This window comes from Schistocerca piceifrons, chromosome 1 (genome assembly GCF_021461385.2).
Source record: "Schistocerca piceifrons isolate TAMUIC-IGC-003096 chromosome 1, iqSchPice1.1, whole genome shotgun sequence".
Classification (NCBI taxonomy): domain Eukaryota; kingdom Metazoa; phylum Arthropoda; class Insecta; order Orthoptera; family Acrididae; genus Schistocerca; species Schistocerca piceifrons.
The window spans coordinates 956,950,334-956,973,747 of NC_060138.1; the positions used below are offsets into that span (position 1 = coordinate 956,950,334).

General features: G+C 42.1%; 1 protein-coding gene across 1 annotated transcript in view; it reads left to right on the forward strand.

Moving 5' to 3' along the window:
* Positions 1-23,414, forward strand: part of LOC124776806 (discoidin domain-containing receptor tyrosine kinase B-like) — a 458,663-nt gene that overhangs the window by 120,072 nt on the left and 315,177 nt on the right. The window contains exon 2 of the mRNA XM_047251959.1: positions 9,954-10,056. Within this exon, the coding sequence (XP_047107915.1) occupies positions 9,954-10,056 (103 nt within the window). The remainder of the gene's footprint in view (positions 1-9,953; positions 10,057-23,414) is intronic.

Sequence of the window (23,414 nt, forward strand, 5' to 3'; positions counted from 1 at the left end):
TCCGCAGAGTTAGCAATGCAATCAATTATTAAGGGAATATGAGACTGTAGAAAGTATGACGTCTTGGTGCAGATGGGCAGATGCATGGCAGAAACCATAAGAAACTGTGTCATGAATATGGCCAATGAGTGCACAAAAAGTTAATAAGTTAGTGAAAGGTCACAGAAAGGCACGAAAAAGCATCACACTCTCAGTTAAGTGCATGATGGTGAATGCAGCTAGCTGTTTGTCAAAATTAGATCAGAAAAACGAAACCCCGATGCAAGATAAATTACTTCGCACTCATGTCGTCTCGGCACAAACCTATAATTTTAATGATGTGTAAGAGCAGAAGATGGCTGCAGCAGTGGCTGAGAATTCAAAGTTGAGCTCCGGCATCTGAGTTCTGGTCTAAGTTGATCTCAAACTGCAGCTCTGAAACTGAGTGAATTGCCTGGAGCCCTGCAAGGGGGTGTCTTGTGGTGCCCCTGGAGCGAGAGTGTTCTTGCTATCCTCTGCAAAACTTAGCTGGTTCTGCCAGCATCAGAATCTCACTGGCCAGTTGCAAGAGATTTAATGAATTTTTATCAATGACATTTGACTAGAAATGCTAACAAAATCCCTACTATTATGGATTGTTCTGTGCTTAATTAAAGAAGTATATTTCTCTCTTAGTGTGGGGAAGAAGGCAGAAAATACCCTCCACTACAAAACGGATTTCTGGTTACTGACAACGAGAAGGCGTCCATATAAACAAGTGTGAGAAATCTCCCCTGCTAACAAAACAATTACTACGAGCCAATGCCAGATCGAGTTACTGAATTTGGAAGGAACATACCAAGTGGCCTCCTCCAGGCCTAACAGCTGGTCACATAACTGTAGCCTCGTGTCTTCTCCCGTCCTTCTGATGCGTATCTTTGCTAAAAGGTATTTTTATTTTTTTGCTTCGCACAAAATGAAGGTGTACAACGGGCTGTCTGCCCTCGCTAGTTGCTTCTGCTGCACTTAGTCGGCTGACCGCTCTTCCCTGCGTTTTCCTGCAGGAGACTGACTTCCAGCAGATACATCTTTGTGACCCTTGCAGTTCCCTGAGAGCCCCTTCCCTTTCAACAACCAGCTAAAAGCGGTCAGTCTTGCTAAACTCGGTCAGCAAACTGCTCTCCCCTGCGTTGACCTGCATGAGACTCTGGCTTTCACGATAAACATCTACGACCCATGCAGTTGCTGTAGTTGCAAGATTCCCTCAACGTGCCAAAATTGCAATCATTATCAGTTGTTATTGCTTGCAGTTTTCACGCAATGATGGTTATTTGATACGATTCATTATTTGTATATGTATATTGGATTATTAAACAGATCATGCTACAGTATATGCAGAAATCTGACTCATAGCAATGTACATTTCTCAACTTCCTCCGAAGAAGTTTGAACACAGCCGCGCGGAGTGGCCGCGCGTTTTGAGGCGCCATGTCACTGATAATGCGGCCCATCCCGCCGGAGGTTCGAGTCCTCCCTCGGACAGGGTGTGTGTGTTGCTCTTAGCATAAGTTCGTTTATATAGTCTACTTACCGATGACCTCAGCAGTTTAGATTCGGTCAATCTATTATCTTCAAAAAGTCACTGAATATCCAAGAAGTAGATATTTTCGTGATCTGGTTGAATATTACTATAATTTTTGCAAGACGGAGTTTCCACTTACATAACTACATCTGTACAAAGCCTGAGATTGTAGCAGGTACTGTCCACTAAACCATTAACGCATAACATGAACAGTACTTATCGTACTTCACACTCTAAGAATACACCAGCTACTACTTCAGTGTCTGTGACTTCGATGCGTTACCAAACGAAAAGTTTTCGAAAGTCTAATAACTCTGAATAAAACTTGTTTTCTTTCTCCGTGGTGTTCGTATTATGTCGCGTATGACAGTTCACGAGTAAATATTATGTAACTTAACAATCAAAGTTCCAAATGTTAATTTACGTGATCTCTAAGCATACCAAACTCAGAACTGCTACGTAGAAGCAAGACAGTAAAATCAAGGTTTCACAAGATCATTTGACACAGGCAAACACTCGGATGCACTGTCACCGGACAGGAATTCACCCTTACCAGTTTCAAAGAAATTGTTCTAGCATTCATCATAAGTAACCGAGCAAAACCTAAATCTGAGAATCAGGAGGGGATTTGATCCTTCTTCCTCTAGAATTCTGCTCCAATGTCTTGACGACCAGTAAAAATTATGAGTCAGATGGCTGTTTATTGAAACCCATGATGGTTGTCTGAATGTCACCCAAGGGACACAAAGAAAAAATATTCGTGTCAGGGCAAACATGTGATATAAACGGTGTCAATGGATGCTCTCATCCTTGCTAGACAACCGGATGTATTTTCACTTCCTCTTTTCTCGCATTATTCCCTAAAGATGAGGCATTGGCTAAAATGTTTACCTTGTCACTTATCAACACTGAACAGCGAAACCTAATCGTCCATGAAAGAGTTATTTGGCTTAATAAAACAGGTATATTCATAATGTTTGATGTACAGGTAGTGTATGGCTCAACGTATTCAATACTTACCATTTCCACACATGTTTATTTGAGTATGGAATGGGAGAATCGGGGCACCAAGTGGTTTTGCTTTCTGGCGTAGTATGACGCAACGAACACTATGCGCCAATTATGGAGCTTAATACATACAAGTATGCAGCGTAAAGCTAAGTTTAGATTACTTTAGTTACACTCTATGTGGTCAGAAGTAACCGGACCCCTGGCTGAAAATGACTTAAAAGTTCTTGGCGTCGTCCATCGGTAATGCTAGAATTCAGTATGACGTTGGCCCACACTTGGCCTTGATGACAGCTTCCACTCTCGCATGCATACCTTCAGTCAGGTGCTAGAAGGTTTCCAGGGGACTGGCAGCCCATTCTTCACGGAGTGCTGCACTGAGGAGAGGTATCGATGTTGGTCGGTGAGGCCTGGCAGGAAGTCGGGGTTCCGATATATCCCAAGAGTGTTCGATAGGATTCACAGGACCCTGTGCAGGCCAGTCCATTAGATGGATGTTATTGTCGTGTAACCAATCCGCCTCAGGCCGTGCATTATGAACAGGTGCTCGACCGTGTTGAGACATGTAACCGCCATCCCTGAATTGCTCTTCAACAGTGGGGGCCAAGAAGGTGCTTAAAACATCAATATAGGCCTGAGCTTTGATAGTGCCATGCAAAACATCAATGGGTGCAAGCCCCCTCCATGAAAAACACGACCACACCGTAACACCACCGCCTCAGAATTTTACTGTTGGCACTACACACGCAGACAGATGACTCTCACCGGGCATTCGCCATACCCACAGCCTGCCATCGGATCGCCACATCGTGTACCGTGACTCTTCACTCCACACAACGTTTTTCCACTGTTCAGTAGTCCAATGTTTACGCTCTTTACACCAAGCGAGGCGCCGTTTGTCATTTACCGGCGTGATTTGTGGCTTACGAACAGCCGCTCGACCATGAAATCCAAGTTTTCTCACGTCCCGTCTAAACGTCATAGCAGTTGCAGTGGATCCTGATGCAGTTTGGAATTCCTGTATGATGGTCTGGATAGATGTCTGCCTATTACACATTACGACCCTCCTCAAGTGTCGGCGGTGTCCGTCAGACATCAGACGAGTTCGCCCTGAACGCTTTTGTGCTGTACGTGTGCATTCACGTTTCGACTTCACTACCACGTCGGTAACAGTGGACCTAGGGACGTCTATCAGTGTGGAAATCTCGCGTACAGAAGTATGACACAAGTTATACCCGATCACCTGACCACGTTCAAAGTCCGTGAGTTCCGCGGAGCGCCACGTTCTGCTCTCTCACGATGTCTAATGACTGCTGAGGTCACTGATGGGGAGTACCTGGCAGTACGTGGCAGCACAATGCACTTAATATGAAAAACGTGTGTTTGGGGGTGTCCGGATACTTTTGATCAAATAGTGTTCGTGGATGTGACAAAGGGTTAAAGATACCTATTGATCCAGTTTAGTCCAAACCTAATGTTACTCACAACACAAGTATATTGCTGGACGTACCATCATACGACGAGAGGTGGGAACACCTAATGCGCGCAAGGACATTGTCGGATACCATCGTTTCGGTGGTCCAGGTCTTATGGTGTAGGGAGGCTTAATATTGAATGCGCACAATGAATTAAGTCGGGTGATGCAGAGGGAATTAGATTAGGAAATGAGACACTTCAAGTAGTAAAGGGGTTTTGCTATTTGGGGAGCAAAATAACAGATGATGGTCGAAGTAGAGGGGATATAAAATGTAGACTGGCAATGGCAAGGAAAGCGTTTCTGAAGAAGAAAAATTTGTTAACATCGAATATAGATTTAAATGTCAGGAAGTCGTTTCTGAAAGTATTTGTATGGAGTGTAGCCATGTACGGAAGTGAAACGTGGACGATAAATCGTTTAGACAAGAAGATGTGGTGGTGGTGGTGGTTAGTGTTTAACGTCCGTCGACAACGAAGTCATTATAGACGGAGCGCAAGCTCGGGTTAGGGAAGGATTGGGAAGGAAATCGGCCGTGCCCTTTCAAAGGAACCATCCCGGCATTTGCCTGAAACGATTTAGGGAAATCACGGAAAACCTAAATCAGGATGGCTGGAGACGGGATTGAACCGTCGTCCTCCCGAATGCGAGTCCAGTGTGCTAACCACTGCGCCACCTCGTTCGGTTGGAGACAAGAAGAGAATAGAAGCTTTCGAAATGTGGTGCTACAGAAGAATGCTGAAGATTAGATGGGTAGATCACATAACTAATGAAGAGGTATTGAGTAGAATTGGGGAGAAGAGGAGCTTGTGGCACAACTTGACTAGAAGAAGGGATCGGTTGGTAGGACATGTTGTGAGACATCGAGGGATCACCAATTTAGTATTGGAGGGGAGTGTGGAGGGTAAAAATCGTAGAGGGAGACCAAGAGATGAATACACTAAGCAGATTCAGAAGGGTGTAGGCTGCAGTAGGTACTGGGAGATGAAGAAGCTTTCACGGAATAGAGTAGCATGGAGAGCTGCATCAAACCAATCTCAGGACTGAAGACCACAACAACAACAATGACCTCCAAATCTCTTAACACTTTAAAGTCATCAGTTAACGTTACTGCGACACTGTGCTCCCATGTGTGTCTTTTCAGGAGCGAATTCGGCCGTGACACCACTTTTATGGATAACAATACGACACCGCATAGAACTGCGTAGGTGTAGGAACTCTTGGAATGAGAGGATACTCGGGCGAATGGACTGACTTGTTCGTTCCCTGCCTTAAATCTCATCGAGCTCCGTGTGGGATGGCGCTTGGAGACGTACTGCAAGACGTCTACATGCATCTACGAACTTCTAGAAGTTGTCGTCCACGCTGATGGAGAAATAGAACGCCCTGTCACAAGAACTTCTTACCAAAGTCGTGGCCAGAATGGGAGCACGCTGTACTACTGTCGTGGTGACCACACACCCTATTTGAAATATGTCCAGCCATTTGCAGTGTCCATGCGATCACCAAAAATAGCGATGACACCACTACGATTATTGTCATTGAATAAAAGTGTCATGTCAGATTATTTCACTCCATTTCTGTGCTAAACTGTAGCAGTTCTTTCTAATTACGATCCAAGTTTCACCGAGCTGTGTTACATGGCAATAACCCTTCATGGGAATGATACTTTAGTCTTAAATTTTGCACAGAAGTTTATAGAGATCAGATCACTGAAAAAACTCAGTGCCCGACTATCGACCTATATGTCCGCTGGAATTAGTTTTAACTTCCGTGAAGTGAGTGAGAAACTGTTTCAAGCTGCTGCTGCGCTTTAGAGGAAATATTTTCAGGACTGTTCTCGTTCAGACGGAACTGCTGCAAGGTATTTAGCGCATCTGCCATTAATTTCGTTTATTACACTGGAAATACATTATAAAGGAATTCTCATCCGTTGAAATATGGTAATTAATCACGCAAAAGCGCAGTGCTTTCAAATTCCGAGACAACTCAATTTGTCAATCACACTCAGAGGAACTCAATAAAAGGCTACTGTTGGTGAATTTGCATCGCTCATTTTTTATTCCTATAATTAGTTTATTTTTAGAAATGTAATTGCTTTTCGCGATAACACTAAACATTCACACCAGTTTTTATTTTAGACAGTGAAGGAATCTCTTGATGGGAGATTATTTATTAGGTGTCAGGGAGAAAGGGCCCGTAGGAATGTTCCAATATCCATTATCTGATGGCATCGCAAATTGAAAACCCGGCCATCAGGTGGAGCATCAGGAGTGAAAGGCAAAGCAGGGTGGGATGAGGTGGGTGGCCGGAGGGTGGGGGGAGGAGGGGGGGGGGGCGTGAGGTATGAGGGGAAGAGGCCTGTGGTTGGGGAACTGCGCGAGAGCTCACGCCAGCGCACACCAAGCCCAGCTAAGCCGCGACTTACCTGGCGCGACGCTTACTTCCTGAGGCGAAAATACTGTATCGTGCGGACCTAAATGAAACGATTCTTTCGTGCTGCACTTCTCTGCGTGTCAAATACACTATTGACAAAAATCTCAAAACCAGTTTCAATGGGACGCGATTCCTCTTTCCATGCAATATTTTGTATTTAAGAGTTGGAGTTTTGTTGGGGGCCTGTTAACCACCTACGCCCACGGAATAATATAATGTTATTAGCTATACTACGCAACACATAAATTAATGTGAATTTTTAATTATACAGCAAGAATTTACAATGAAAGAGAAAACGTTGCCTGTAGAAGGGACATACAATCTGTAGCGGAAAATTTCTCTACCACTGGTTTTGTTTGATCACCGGTTTAATAACTAACGTCAAAGTCTTTCGTTAACAGAAACAGCCTTCGGAATCTGCATGTAGCTGTAAGAGGTAGCAGAGCACAGGTGTCGGAAGAGACACGCAGGAAGTTCACGTTCAAGGATAAGTATGCTGCAGTCACACTTCATTCGTCCAAGTAGCTCTCCTGGCTTTTTAAAGTTCACGACTGTAATTTGCCGTGCTTTTTACATTAAGTAATTGCATGAAACCTACATATGTGTAGTGTTAAGCCTCTAAATATTGGTTCGTGTGAAACCTATACATCTTATGTTTATCCACAGACATGTAAAAGAAATATATTTCTTTGAACAAGTAAGCATAAAATATGACATAGTATGTTCAAAACGACTACGCTTACTGGCAGACATTTCACGTCTTCTGTTCAGCTTTCCCCGCACAACGGGACGAAGGTAGTTTGGAGATGATAGTATGATGGTAAATCAGAACGTAATGGTGTGGAGGAGCTTCAGAGATACAAGAAAAAAATAATGAAGCAACATAAGACTTGGAATTAGGAGACGAAGTCATGAATAGACGTCTTACACAAGATTTCTAGTAATAATGCTAGCGGAAAACGTGAGATGGAAGAATCATGCTGAATTGCTAGACAAAGGATCAAAGATCTTTTATATTTAACGAATGGTAAGTGACGCTTGCAACACTGAAACCGTACTATCTGCACACTGGAGATATGTGCATATATTGTTACAGTACGATGTATGTTTTGGGAAACATTGGTTAAAATAAAAAAAGAGGAATAAGTTTACTGAATGGGTTTACCAATAACTACTGTGCAGTTATATTTTTAAAGCATGTAAAATCATGTCTGTTGCTCGATCATACGTACTAGATGCAACGAAAGTGTAAGGCCAAACCTTTAGGACACTTATCTTACAAACAGAATGAAAAGAACAAGCAAGATCGATAAAAGATTGAACTCATTTCCTGAATCTCTTACAGTAGAGTAATCATTAACTACAGACCGGAAAAAATCCTACCAATACACCAAATGAACGTCTTGTAAATGTGAAATGTTCAAAATACTGTATTTAAAATGCTATTACGTATCGAATGATAAATAAAACCGTCAAACATTTATAATAACCTGGTCGGAGAGGTGAAGATGTTTTGAAAGCCCAAATGTTTGAGGAAAAGCTGCTTCTATTTGGTGGATGCGGATATTTTGCAGCTTGACACCGAAGACCTAGAGAGGGTGCACCAAAAAGACTGGTCAATATTGAGGGATATGGCTACCGAAACAGACCGCATTTAATTTGCAGTGTTCTGTATCACTCAATACATTGTCTACTATAGAGTTGTACAATAGTTAATAAACATTACAACATGCGTTTTACGAAGTATCTCATGAAAAACTATTTTCGCATGTAAATGTTCGCCATATACTGGTTCGTGGGATAATGATACGTGCAGAAAATCGCTGTGTACTCGTTGCAGGACTATGCTGTACCATTTCAACAATGTGTTACTGTTCAGGCGCAGATTATTGAACTACATGTTCAGCATAAAAATTGGAATATGGAAGAATACCTTTTCACGCTATGGGCAGAAAACTCTGGTAAACAATCTACGATCGGTAAATCGCCGACGGTATTCGTCAACTGCAGCAGGATCAGTGCCATCGCAGAAGTCGCAACCATTCCTGCATATTCTTCATTAGTCTACGTGTGTGGCGTTATAGCCAGCTAGTGTACGAACACAATTAACCCTTGTTTCTCTCAGTTAAAATCTCAATCCTTCGCACTACTTCACACGAAACACATCATGGGCAACTGTGTGACCAACGGGCTAGTTTAATGGCAGAAAGACATCCCGAGCAAGGACGTTGGAAGCAACGAGGTAGGATGGGCTAAAATAAAACGCCCAAGACGCTGGGCGAGTAAGACACATACTTGAGTGCCACTAGCCCAAAAACAATTGCGTATTAAATGCCTTCCACATCGGAACCACATCCAGACTAAGTGTTTTGCTCCAGATGAGCGTTCCTGCCATGTCTTTGAATACTGACCAGCCCTTTTGAGACACCCTGGCGCTCAGCTCCCCTGCTGTGTAAGTTGAGTTGGAAAAGCCGCTGATGATAGTTTGTGATAAGAGCACATCAGGAAGTAATTACGGACTTCTTTATCACAACGATTTTAGCTTATGATGACGAGAAATGAATTAAACAAAACGATTTTAGCTGATGATGACGAGAAATGAATTAAACACTTTTTTTCAGATGAGTATTCACGGTCTATCTGACCAACTAAATCAGTCATAGCGTCCTATTTGCCTCTCTGCCGTGGATTCACAATTTTGTATCATTCGTGGGTCATTCCCCGACAGTGAAAAATATCATCTGGGACTGCAAAACAAAGGTACAAGTATTTCTGAAGTACGTGACATGGTCGGTTGCAGGCTCTGAAAGAACTCATAAATATGTCCCTTCAACTGTAGTATTGACTCTACAATATTCCGAAACGACACTTTCGTACGAATTTATGTACTGTGCTATATATTAATAGATCTATGTTGAGGCAGGTTATTACATTATACTATATGGTGAAAATCATTAATTTAGGAAAAACTTTATCAAAATGAAAAATTTCTAAATATGTAGGAGGACTGCCGTTATTGTTGAACTACACTGTTCCTGCCAGCCGTAAGCACATAGTAAAAACACTAATATTTCTAAATGCATGCGTTTAATTTCGATGAAAATTTTGAATTACATGCTTTCTGAGTAACCTCTAGGTGTGGCGGTATTTCCGGACATAGGTTCATTATACCTTTATTTTTCCGTATTCTCTCATCGCCTCAATTCCTAGAGTTTATACACGGTAGAAAAAATCACTCTGTATATAAAGATTGGTACCAAAGAGCTGGAAAAAAAACCAACTTTGTGATGTGTCGTACAGTATAATTTATCTATGGCCACCTTGGACCATTAGCTTTTATTTCAGGTGGATGAACGTTGTATCTGTCCCACGACTAAAGTATCAGTTGCGGATTATGACATGCGTATTCGCATTGCAAGCAGCTGACCAAACGTAAAGAATGCTTACCTCTCAGGGAATGTGAGTCTCTAACTGTAGCCTCCGCTCTGCCCGCAGGTGACTGCGACACTCCCCTGGGACTGGAGTCTGGAGCCATCCCGGACTCGGCGCTCTCTGCCAGCTCCAGCTACGTTGGAAGCGTCGGACCGCGCTATGGCAGGCAAGTTGCGCTCCACAGCCTCAGTCGTACTAATAAGCGATGCAGTGGCAGGTCTTTTGTTTGTATAATCATGTATGAGTGTTTGCTTAGAAATTGAAACGTCCCCTTAGAAAAATTATATATGACTGTGCTTAGACTGTCACACAATATTTTTAGCGCAACGCAATCTGACTTTCAATAATCCCTACAAAAGAATGGCCCTGACTGACATTAACCTATACCTTTCACAAATCACTTACCTCACAAAAATCTTCGTTACTCGAACTACTGCAATATAGCGAGCGCCACTACTGCCAGCTAAATAAAAAAGAGTCTAACTACTGAAGGCACTAACTACTAATAGGCATAGTTAGCAAATGAAAGATTTTAATAGAGAACAAACAATGTATTTACCTTAATAGTCATAATATATATAGCAGTTCATGCCAGTCTTACAAATTTCAAAACTCCGCCATCTCTCTCCCCACATCCACCACTGCTGGCGGCTCACCTCCAACTGCGCAACGCTATGCGCTGTTCACATCCAGCTGCCCAACACAATGGCAGACAACAATGCAAACTAGCCACAGACTGCACACAGCACAGCCAGTGATTTTCATACAGAGCGTTCGTAACGTTGCCAATCAGAAAACATAAACAGCCTACCAACAAAATGAAATAATACTTGACACATATCTGCAATTATGCTCTACTAACAGAGAATCAAAAATCCAGAGAAAGAGATACAGAAAATAGTGAAACAGTTTAAATGTCTGACTTCTTCAACAGTTATTTTTCAATAGGTTTATTGAAGAAATACATAAGAATCTACGTATCAGTAACACCAAATATTTTATACCATCGACATTTCCTATTTCTCTGCCTATATCGAGTCATGGTCAGTAATAAATATCCGAAAATTATCGAGTCATGTCATCAATGGCCATCTTCATAGCTGTACAACAAATAACGAAAGCAGATACACTGATATGAACCGTGTAGATTTGCACAACATGAATACGAAAAGACACTTGTGGTACGTGGCCAGCTGTCAGTGGTAGCTTGGGGAGTGGAAGGACCGAGCAATGGGAAACTGAATGTCATTCGTGGCATTAATTCAGTTTATTAGGTCTCCAAGTGCTGCGTGATACTGAAAAACAATGGAAGAATGTGACAACACCTTTATAAAGACCATCTGCTTCAGCAGAACACAATCATTTCGCTTCCCAGTGACACATCGGGAGACAGAATTCAAATCCCGGCTTCGCCTGCTAGTATAGACTCGACACAACATACGCTGTTCGGGGAACGCAAGTACCTGGCACTTCTAAACACATACCCAAGGTTTCTTAAAACACACACAACAAATGTATGTACACGAGACAACACAGACTGTTAATAAACCATGTAATTTAGAAAGTTAAATGAGTTGCCACTGATCAAATGGTAGCTCTTTCAAATACCCGGTATTAAAGTGGTGACACAAAATGTAATCGAAACCCTTTCCTTGACGTAACACAAGAGGAGGAATCAGAAGGAATGGTACATGTGTGAGGGGTGATAGAAATGGTGATTCTGAACAAAAACGTTATTGACTGTCTTATTCTTAACGGTTTCCAAGTAAACTAATTAAAATAATGGGGAACAGGTCAAATGCAAGTGATAGTAAATGGAAATTTGTGATCTAACGTTTTATTTTATTGTTTACATTTCCTGACAAAAGATGTTCAAGAAGACCACCGTCAATTGCAATGCATTTTGCAGCTCTTGTAGACATCTGCAGAGTTGCTGATACGAGCTCATTCCTACGGTCCTTTACGTGAGCACGTGGATGTAAAATACGAGCGAAAAGTCCCTCCTTTATGTCCACTCTGCACTTGTAAACTTCGTTCTTAATCGAGCTCCACAAAGAGTAATCTCATGGAGGAAGTTGTATTCGAATGTGGATGCCGGGGAGGAAGGACATGCGACTAATGCCCGTGATTTCCAAACAGCTTTAGTTTGATACAGCTAAGGAAAGTGAGTATGTTCATTTGAAGTTTCCTTCATTCAGAATCACCAATACTACAATCCTCAAAGCATGTAGCTTTCCTCCAGACTCATGCTGTACGCAACATAATCAAAACGACGGGCGGGTTCCCAGTTTGCACGGTTATGTACCACCCACACAGTTCAATGAATAAAAACTGTCAGTACGACAATATTCGAGACGGTTCCAAATATACTTCTACAACCATTTCTTAATGCAGGAACATTTTGCTCAGCGATATGCAAAACAGAAATATCAGAAAAGTTATTAATACCGCATAAACTAATCTCAATCTGGCAGTAAAACTACATGAGAAAGTCTAGTTAACATCTGACACGCAATAATAGCACGATTTTAGCAATCCCCAAAAGCACAGTATTAAATACTGAGAACAAGAAAAACACTCACTAGTAAATATGCATCACTAGAGACTGGATTGTAGCGGTAATCTAGACATTGAACCATTGAACATTTCAGTTTAACACTGATTTAACAAAACCGCAGCTTAAACGTAGATGACACAACGGGACACAGTTATGAATGTTAACAGGTGTTAGCCAGATAACATCCCTGCCAAAACTAGATGACAAAGAGTGATTATTTCATTCCAGATCACACAATTCCGTCAAGCAACCACAACTTTAAATTTTTTTCAAATACATTACCACCCGGCATAGTCATTCTGGGGGGCCTTGCCGGTGGTAGCAGTCTCGCATAGGTGTCATGGCCGTACTCCTATGGCCGACGAATATGAGCCAACAGTTAAAAACAGAAATCGTCTAGCACTAACTGAACTGGAATGAGATTTTCACTCTTCAGCGGAGTGTGCGCTGGTATGAAACTTCCTGGCAAATTAAAACTGTGTGCCCCACCGAGACTCGAACTCGGGACCCTTGCCTTTCGCGAGCTACCGAAGCACGACTCGCGCCCGGTCCTCACAGCTGTTTTTCTGGCAGTATCTCGTCTCCTACCTTCCAAACTTTACAGAAACTCTCCTGCGAATCTTGCAGAACTAGCACTCCTGAAAGAAAGGATATGGCGGAGACATGGCTTAGCCACAGCCTGGGGGATGCTTCCAGAATGAGATTTTCACTCTGCAGTAGAGTGTGCGCTGATATGAAACTTCCTGGCAGATTAAAACTGTGTACCCGACCGAGACTCGAACTCGGGACCTTTGCCTTTCGCAGGCAAGAGCTCTACCATCTGAGCTACCTTTCTTTCAGGAGTGCTAGTTCTGCAAGGTTCGCAGGAGAGCTTCTGTAAAATTTCGAAGGTAGGAGACGAGATAGTGGCAGAAGTAAAGTTATGAGGACCGGGCGCGAGTCGTGCTTCGGTAGCTCAGATGGTAGAGCACTTGCCCGCGAAAGGCGAAGGTCCCGAGTTCGAGTCTCGGTCGGGCACACAGTTTTAATCTGCCAGGAAGTTTCACTAACTGAACTTTCCGTGGATGCTTGGCACAACATGTTAATGATATTAAAATGGAGACCCTTCCTGTTGTTTGCCGAACATTACGAAGTATTTCCTATGTAATACAGTCGTAAAGGGTCAGAACTTCTACAAAAATTGTACGAATACAAGAAAGAAAAGTCAAGAATTAAAAGAGAGATATGCTAGCGACATCAGTTTTTAGTTACAGTCTTTAAGAAAAGTAGCCGTCCACTAACATAATGACCGATGATGCAGCACAGCCCTTAATTTGTCCTTATTGGCTTTGGAGCTCAAGTCACAATTCATAATCCTTTCTTAAGTAAGTCGTAAACTAACCCGGATGTCGCTCGTTAATATAAACCACCATCAGTTGTTTCGTAATCAGAGTCAAATGCCAACAGAACTGAGAGCAGCTAGCTGTTCTTGTGAGTAGGGTCTTAACATCAATTACAAGGAGTTACTCGTACTAAAGATGCTGTCACCACAGTTACATTTCTCTTCGTGACTGAATGTGGCTTCTTAGCATTCAGAACGCGTAATCTCTGCTACATGTAAATTCAGTTTCACAGTTTCTCATCGTGACCTTCAGTTTGCAAATTTAATGTTTGGTGAACATAATTAAAACTGTCGGCGCGAGCAGTACCACAACCGTACCGAGAGAAATAACCCATGGCTGGGTGAACAACAGTCTGTTGGAGCGTGACGAGTGACGGTAGTTTTTTCACCAACACCGTTATTTGTGTGTAATTTGCAGCACAAAATCTCTCCTTTGGTAATATAAAATTTCTGTCAAATTATATGTTGTCAGTGCGAAAAAATGTTGTAAGTTGTCCCGCATTCTGATTTTTTTCCTTTGCCTTTTTGTAACTGTGCCAGCATTTTCGCAGAATTGGTCTAATTTAGTACGTCAGCAATACTGTCCACAGGAATAAGTCTAGGAATGCAAGGCTTTACAGTTTTTAAAACATGCAGATTAAACCACAGGTGTTCAACACTTATTGGAGAGCGGATATAAAATAAAAGTATGAAATGGAAAAAAAATGTTACTGAGCTTCACGAATTATGAAAGCGATCGCCTTCCTTCAGAAAAATGTATAACTCTAGTTATTCACAGATGTTGACTGGAGGAAATTATTTTACCACATACCTAAGTCTAAAATCAAAAAATTCTGGAGACTAAAACAGCAGTAGAAACAAAACTAAATCATTGTCTTACAATTTCAATTCGTCATTAGTTAACTTTAACATCTTCGTATTTCAACCACTTAACTGTAAAACGGAGTAAGGAGTAAATGGCAACGAAATTTTATAATATCGAATGCCCTATTCTGAATGGTTTTCGAGATAGGACACATTTAATATTACTTTTGTACATTTTTCTTGAATAATTCGAAAACAGCACCCTCCAGCGATAACGTTTTACAGTACAAAATTAACCTATATTAAATTTCGTACAAAAAAGGTACTATTCATTTTTTTTTCTCTAGGACTAGTGGTTTGTGCGAAGAGAGCGCGAGACTTGAAAAACTCGCTGGACCTGCATGCGCTGTAGCTTATGTAGTTTTTGTAGGCCAATTTGAGGTAGATTCCCGATTTGATATACCACAAGTGTCTCGTATCAAACTGTTCGTCTCAACTTACTTTATACTAGTGTGGTACATTGTAAACAGTGACAATGTTTCATAGTACAGAAAATAAATAACAATGAATATTAAATGTGTTCTATCTCGGAAACCATTCGGAGTAGGGCATAAGTCCATATGAAGCTTTTTATTCACTATCACTAATACTATCACCTCTCAAGACATGTACCTTTCCTCCTGACTCACCCTGTACCCACAAACACACACACACACACACACACACACACACACACACACACACACACACACACACACACTGTTTTTCTCCCTTTCTCGTTCTTTCGTTTCTTTCTGTCTAGCACACTGCACTCCAGCACAGTCTGTTTTACTCTTCAGTATGCTAAGTCCCACAAATTTCACATAATAGAAACGCTGTATCTACACTTCATTCCACGGAGAGGTAGGGCAGTGTCAACGATACGATGACGAGAGGAATGCCGTATTGCAGTTATTGATGATAAAGTGCTGCACACTGTCAGGACTAGGTACGGGAGATATGATAATCGACGTCCGGTGTAATAGAACGATGGAATTAAGTCGGTATTGCCAACGGAATTAGGTGCTTACAGTAATAATGGTAAGCCAGTCATCTCATTATTTACAAAAAGTGGGCATGTGCGTCTGTCTTACACAGAACGATACCGGAGTACGCTAATAAATCAGTAACGTGGGACACATCAAATGATTAATCCTTTCCTAGGCATTTGTTTTGTCCACGGATAGTAAACTATGATAGACATGAGCTAACATCCTAGGATACGTTTGATGATGACTAGGTCCACAAACCTCGTGAAATTTTTAGATGAAATCACTGCGTTTTAGATTGTTAAAACACTATTTATTGCGAATGCAGCTTCGACACGTAGTAAACTTCAAACATTGTGGAAAATTGTAAACCATTTAGTAATATAAAGCTGTCACATGCTGTGTGAGAGCAGTTGCATGTGGTGTTGTAAATTTATCTCCTGTTCCATATATCGTACACGTTAGACAGCTGGTAAAATAATAAAATGATAAAATGATATAAATACTAAGTTCGAATTTCATGTAGCAGCTTTCTAATGTATATGGTATATGAAAGAGCAGATAAATTCACAACACCACATGCAGTTCCTCTTACACAGTATGTCACAGCTTTATATTACTGAGTGAGTTATTACAACATCCCTCAATGCTTGAAAATGACTACGTTTTGAAACTGCATTCGCCATAAATAGTGTTTCAACAGCCTAAGGCGAAATGATTTCATTTAAAAAGCCTGGGGTAAGGTTTACGTAGGTTACATCTCAACATCAAACTATTTTACGAATTAGAGATGCAGATCACTGCGAGCGATCACAAATGAAATATTCCTTTACTTTCATTCAATAGCTTTCGGGTAATTTCAGTGTCATCTTAAGATGCGGCAAAGAAAATTTGCATATATAGTTCTAATAAGCCACTCGATACTAGAGTTTGCTTCACTGTGACTAGAAGATGGGAAACGAATGCATCGCTTTATGTTTTATTTAGTAGCAAGCAACGTGATAGAACTAAATTCTTTAGTTACTTTCGGCCGAACTGAGATCATCTGATCACTCAGCACAGTTTGTCATCCAGTCTCCGTCCCCGTCCCCTCTTTTCCTTTCACCATATTTTTTAACTGTGCTTACAATTATATTAACAGCCAGAAATCTATCAAAGAATAATTTTGGTGTTATTTTATTAGGTTAACTTTAAGGTTTCTGAAGGTAATTTTTTAATCGATTACATGCATGCACAGGGATGACCCTTTTAGTGTACATCAGTTCTAGAGCACGTGATAGGTGCTGACCAGTTTCTGTTGACACTCAGATTATCCGAAAATGATAACGGATAAAGAGTAGCCCGTGGTTCTTAGGCTGATAGGCAGTTGCAATGGAAGGCGATGACGATGGAAGCTACTAGTTGCATGTTAATACAATAACTGCCCATACCAATAAGGGAAGAACTTAATTTGTCGGCGTAACTTATCGTATAAAAGGCGATACATTAATGTGTTTCATATCTTCAAGTCAGTAAGAAGCAGCCTTTAGTATCTGACATCATGATACAAAAATGAGAGTATGACGTCGGTATGCCACATCTGAAGCCTGAGATGGCTCGATAACTAATTAATGGGAAAAAAGTAAAATATTTCCTAATGGAGTAGTAGCAGCTAGTTATATTGATATTTCATGTACAGTCACGGGGTGTAATATCCGGAATCGATAAGCTACATTTTAGTTTTCTTCGACAATTACTCACACAGTAATTTCTTTAACACGGAGATTTGTACTAGTCCACCCTCCGGAATAGGCTCTAGGCCTTCCATACAATGTAATTTCCTATTCTGTTGATCACCCCCCCCCCCCCGTGGGATCGAAGAGGGAGGAAAGCTCATTACTCTGCCTGGAGTCAATCGAGTTGTCGGCGGTGCTTCCGTGTGTGCGATGAGATCGCGACACGCCCACGACGTTGCAGGGATAACGCCTCGGCGGCAGAGTGCAGCGCGGCGTGACCGAAGTACTTTGTACCGCCGTCAGGGCGACAAACACCGCGACGGAGAGCGCCGCCTGATCGATTATCGTCACTCTGTTCGATTGCGTTCGCCGAAAAGCGCCTCGCCTTTTTCATCCTCCCTCGGCCGGCCGCTCTCGGCCGTCCTCGCCGCACACCATCCGTCTGGGGGAGGCGCGGACGTGGACGCGGTCACGCGACGGTTCCGCCACCGCGCCTCACCCTCGGACCGCCACACACTGGCTTCACACCCTCCTCCTCGCCACAAAGCAGAGGTTTGCCCTTTCATACGACGGTGCATCACACATTAGAGGCCGAAAGAAGTTTCCTTCGGCAAAAGTGCCCTGCCAGCGCTGTCGACAACCCTTCGTCATACTGTGCACATAACAGCATTACAGAAACTACGTCGCTTCCACGGCTGTTGCCACGAAAAAAATAAAAAGAGTTCTGGATACGTGTCTCTGCCGTCATGGGCTTTAATAGAGCATTAGCAAGTGTCCTTCACCAAGGCGATGGCTTGCCTTCAGATCTTGGATAGTGCAACTTCATCGTGCTGCTAAATCCAATTTATTACGAACGTCATTGAACTCTATTTTGACGCGATAGTGAGATCGAAAATGCGTGGTCTGACCTCTTTTATTAACTGTAGTTTTTTATCTTCTGACTAGCTGATACCGGGCGTTGCCCGGGTACAAATTATTCCAGTTCTATTTGTCCATCTCCTTCCCTCGCTCCTCTCTCTGCCTATTTTGTCTTCTCTACCTCCTACTCTCCTTTTCTCTCTGTCCTTCTACTCCTAATCCCCTTCTCTGTCAGTTCGTGGTCACCCTAACTCTGTCAATCTCATCCTCCACCATATCTGTGTGCATGACTTCCTTCCCCGTCTCCGTCTGTCCACGTATTGCTCCCCTTCTTCTCTCCACGTTATCACCCTCCCCTTCACACCCTCAGCATCATTGTATTTCTTTCCAGGTAGTCAGTAATAATTGTACCAAGTTTCGTTGAAATCGATACAGGGGTTAAGGAGGATATTTTTACCCACACTTCGTCAGAATGCGCACATGTCACATGTGTTTCAGACATACGTAACACATAACACACACATTGTTACACATATTTCATTTGTTTCTCCAGCTAATTTCGCCCTGCAGTTTCATTTTCACGCAGTTCAATCTCTATGATATTTTTTGTATATATAATAAATGATATATACGAATGCTGTCTAAACAATGTCATAAATAGTTAGTATTGAAAAAGCAATAAATTTAAACATTATGCTTTGTGATGCATCTATACTGCATAAACAGCGACAAACGTGTATCCATTCATCATTTTGTGAGGGTTGTCAGCGAGAAAAAGTTTCAGAAAGGATTGAAATTATATTTAAACTTTACCTGAGATAATTAGTGCCCTAGTTCCTAAATAATTATTGAATACAGTATGCTAATTCGAGCATCGTGAACTACACCACGAGTTTATTACCACAGAGCAATTCTTTTCAGGCATTAAATGATGCGTGTACGAAGTTTGGTTGAAACCGGTCCTGTGGTTTAGGTGGAGATGTGGAACATACCTACAAACATATACACATAAGTATGTACAGCCGGCCGCAGAGGCCGAGCGGTTCTAGGCACTTCGGTCCGGAACCGCGCTGCTGCTACGGTCGCAGGTTCGAATCCTGCCTCGTGCATGGATGTCTGTGATGTCCATAGGTTAGTTAGGTTTAAGTAGTGCTAAGAGTGAGATGTTACATAGTACTTAGAGGCATTTGAACCTTTTGAAGTAAGAACATCCATTCTTTGTAAGACGTACACTATATATCGAAAGTATCCGGACACCCCCAAAAGCAAACGTTTTTCATATTAGGTGCATTGTGCTACTACCTACTGCCAGGTACTCAATATTAACGACCTCAGTAGTCATTAGACATCCCGAGAGAGCAAATTGGGGTGCCCCGCGGAACGCCTGGACTTCGAACGTGGCCAGGTGATTGGGTATAACTAGTGTCATACGCCTGTATGCGACATTTTCACACTCCTAAACATCCCTAGGTCCACTGATTCCTGTGTGATAGTGAAGCGGAAACGTGAGGGGATACTCACAGCACAAAAGCGTATAGGCCGACCTCGTCTGTTGAGTGACAGAGGCCGCCGACAGTTGAAGAGGTTCGTAATGTGTAATAGGCAGACATCTATCCAGACTATCACACAGGAATTACAAACTGCATCAGGTTCCAGTGCAGTTAGGCGGGAGGTTCCAATGACAGTTAGGCGGGAGGTGAGAAAATTTGGATTCCATGGTTGAGCGGCTGTTCATAAACCACACATCACGCTGGTAAATGCCAAACGACGCCTCGCTTGGTGTAAGGAGTGTAAGCACTGGACGATTGAACAGTGGAAAAACGTTGTGTAGAGTGGCCAATTACGGTACACAATGTGGCGGTCAGATGGCACGGTGTGGGTATGGCGAATGCCCGGTGAACGTCATCTGTGAGCGTGTGTAGTGCCAACAGTAAAATTCGGAGGCGATGGTGTTATGATGTGGTCGTGTTTTTCACGGAGGGGCTTTGCACTCCATGTTGTTTTCCGTGGAACTGTCACAGCACAGGCCTACACTGAGGTTTTAAGCATCTTCTGTGCTCCCACTGTTGAAGAGCTGTTCGGGGACGGCGATTGCATTTTTCAGCACTTTCGAGCACCTCTTCATAAGGCACGGCCTGTGGCGGAGTGGTTACACGACAATACCATCCCTGTAATAGACTGGGCTGCACAGAGTCCTGACTTGAATCATATAGAACACCTTTGGGATGTTTTGGAACGCCGATTTCGTGCCACGCCTAACCGACCGACGTCGATACCTGTGCTCAGTGCAGCACTGCGTGAAGAATGGGCTACCATTCCCCAAGAAACCTTCCAGTATTTGATTCAACGTATGCCTGCGAGAGTGGAAGCTGTCCTCAAGCCTGTGTGTGGAACAACACCATACTGAATTTCAGCATTACCGATGGTGGGCGCCACGAAATTGTTAGTCAGTTTCAGTCCAGTGTCCGGATACATTTGATCACATAGTGTATGTATTCTAACTGTATGAGGTCAACGAAAAGTGTGCACGTCATTATGGTGACGTACTGTTATATTCCCACATCTCCAGAACACAGCACTAGTCCAGTGTTAAATACATCTCATTCATGAAGGCCGCTTACAACAATGGCCGAAAGACTGGCCTATAAATGTACACCACGAAGCATTCTCAGAAACTGGAAAATAATTTTTTCTATAGTGTCAGGACTTTTCCCAGATAACACAATAAAATTGTCACAGTGTTTCCAAAGGAGCAGATGCGGAGTTACTGATCGTCTTTTGTTGTTAACTACCCGAATTTTGTTTGAAAGTCTCTGGGATATGCACCCGCATTGCAAGAATTTTCAACGGTCTAACATCGTAAGTTGTCTGATTACGTCCGCTGATCTACAAGCAATCATGAATTTTACTAAAAATAACGGTCGATTATCAACTTACAGGTGACTATGGTGATAGTGATTACGGTAGTTTAGAAGATGTTCTGAACAGACTGCCATTAGTAGTACGAGACGGGACGTTTGGCAGACTTGGATAGTAGTATTTCAGTTTAACTGTAAAATTGCTTTTCACAGGGAAATGTTCTTTAACTGCCTGTTCTTTCACCCTGATGAATGTGAGAAAATCTCCAAAGTACTTTCTTTGGATTTGAGGGATTTTACTATTTTACCTTGCTCCCTCTAACAAACTGCCCCCCAGAAAAAATATATGGGTTTTCCGATCAGTCTGTGTGTTGCATTTCATTTATATTGCATACTCCTACAAATTCAGTGACAGATGACGAAGACCATAACAATAACACTGCGACAGAAGCGGTTAGCTAAAGGTATGAGTTCCCCCAAAAGGCGCCCATCGTCCAAAGCAAGAGGGAAACAGCTAAAATTATATCAGGAATGGTGGAAGCGCAGTTGTTACGTTTAAAATAAAACCAGATTTCAATGTTCGTAGGATTCATTTAAACGTAAGTAAGATTAAATACTGATTAGTTAGAATATTGTATCAGTAGTAGTTTGATCATCTATGGCACAAAAAACAACGGCAAGTGTCTGTGTGACAAATTCTACAGTTTCTTCGTCCTCTCCTGGAAAAAGGTGTCCATTTCCTTTTGGTGCTAACTCGGATTACCTCATGTCATTTAAGCGATGCTGTTCAAAAACAGAGCAAAGAAGACTCCTAGACTCCTAGGATATTGAGCGCAAACTGACGGAAAAGCGTTGGACAGTTCAGCGAGGTACTATTCAGGTAACACGAGAAAAGTGGCGTAATGCATCAAGGATAAAATAAGATTATTGTGAAATGTAGAGTATAACATTTTCTTCTGGCAACGATCCAGATCGTGTACAAAGTACATTTGTGTCGAATCTGTTGTCATATAACTATAAAATCATAGAACAAGTTATGAGGTATACTTCAAACTTTTTGGTTGTTATACGAGGTATGCTTATGTTAAAGATGTACAAATAAAGTCTTTAATTTTAACAGTACTTCCGAAAACATTAGCAGTTGCCGGAAACTGAGAAACATGCGACACTATCCTCGAGCAACGGCAATATGTATCAATATACACAATGGAATTATGAGGTTTCTAAGAAGAATAAAGAACTATGAACGGAAATTTACGATCAGCAAAACGAGGATAATGGAATGTAGTCGAATTAAGTCGGATGATTCTGAGGGAATTAGATTAGAAAATGAGACACTTAAAGTAATGACGGAGTTTTGCTACTTGGGGGCAAAATAACTGATGATGGTCGATATAGAGAGGATATAAAATGTAGACTGGCAACGGCAAGGAAAGCGTTTCTGAAGAAGAGAAATTTGTTAACATCGAGTATAGATTTAAGTGTCAGGAAGTCGTTTCTGAAAGTATTTGTATGGAGTGTAGCCATGTATGGAAGTGAAACATGGACGATAAATAGTGTGGACAAGAAAGGAATAGACACTTTCGAAATGTGGTGCTACGGAAGAATGCTGAAGGTTAGATGCGTAGTTCACATAACTAATCATCAGATATTGCATAGAGTTGGGGAGAAGTGGAGTTTGTGGCACAACTTGACTAGAAGAAGGGATCGGTTGGTAGCACATGTTCTGAGGCATCAATGGATCACCAATTTGGTATTTCAGGGCAGCGTGGAAGATAAAAATCGTAGAGGGAGACTGAGAGATGAATACACTAAACAGATTCAGAAGGATGTAGGTTGCAGTGGGCACTGGGAGATGAAGAAGTTTGCACGGGATAGAGTAGCATGGAGAGCTGGATCAAACCAGTCTCAGGACTGAAGACCACAACAACAACAACAACAACAACATGATCAGAAATATTGATATCTGAAATTAAGTAAGCTTATACACGATAACAAGGAGTCAGAGGAAAATTAGAGAAAGTGAAGTAGATCGTGAGAGATTCAAATAAAAAATCAAACAAAATGTTAAACAAGCAACTGGAAACTGGAAGGCCGACGAAGAGACAGAAACCGTTAAGGGCAATAACCAGCCTGAAACAAGAAAATGAAGATTAAATGAGAAATACTGTTCCTACACTCCTGGAAATGGAAAAAAGAACGCATTGACACCGGTGTGTCAGACCCACCATACTTGCTCCGGACACTGCGAGAGGGCTGTACAAGCAATGATCACACGCACGGCACAGCGGACACACCAGGAACCGCGGTGTTGGCCGTCGAA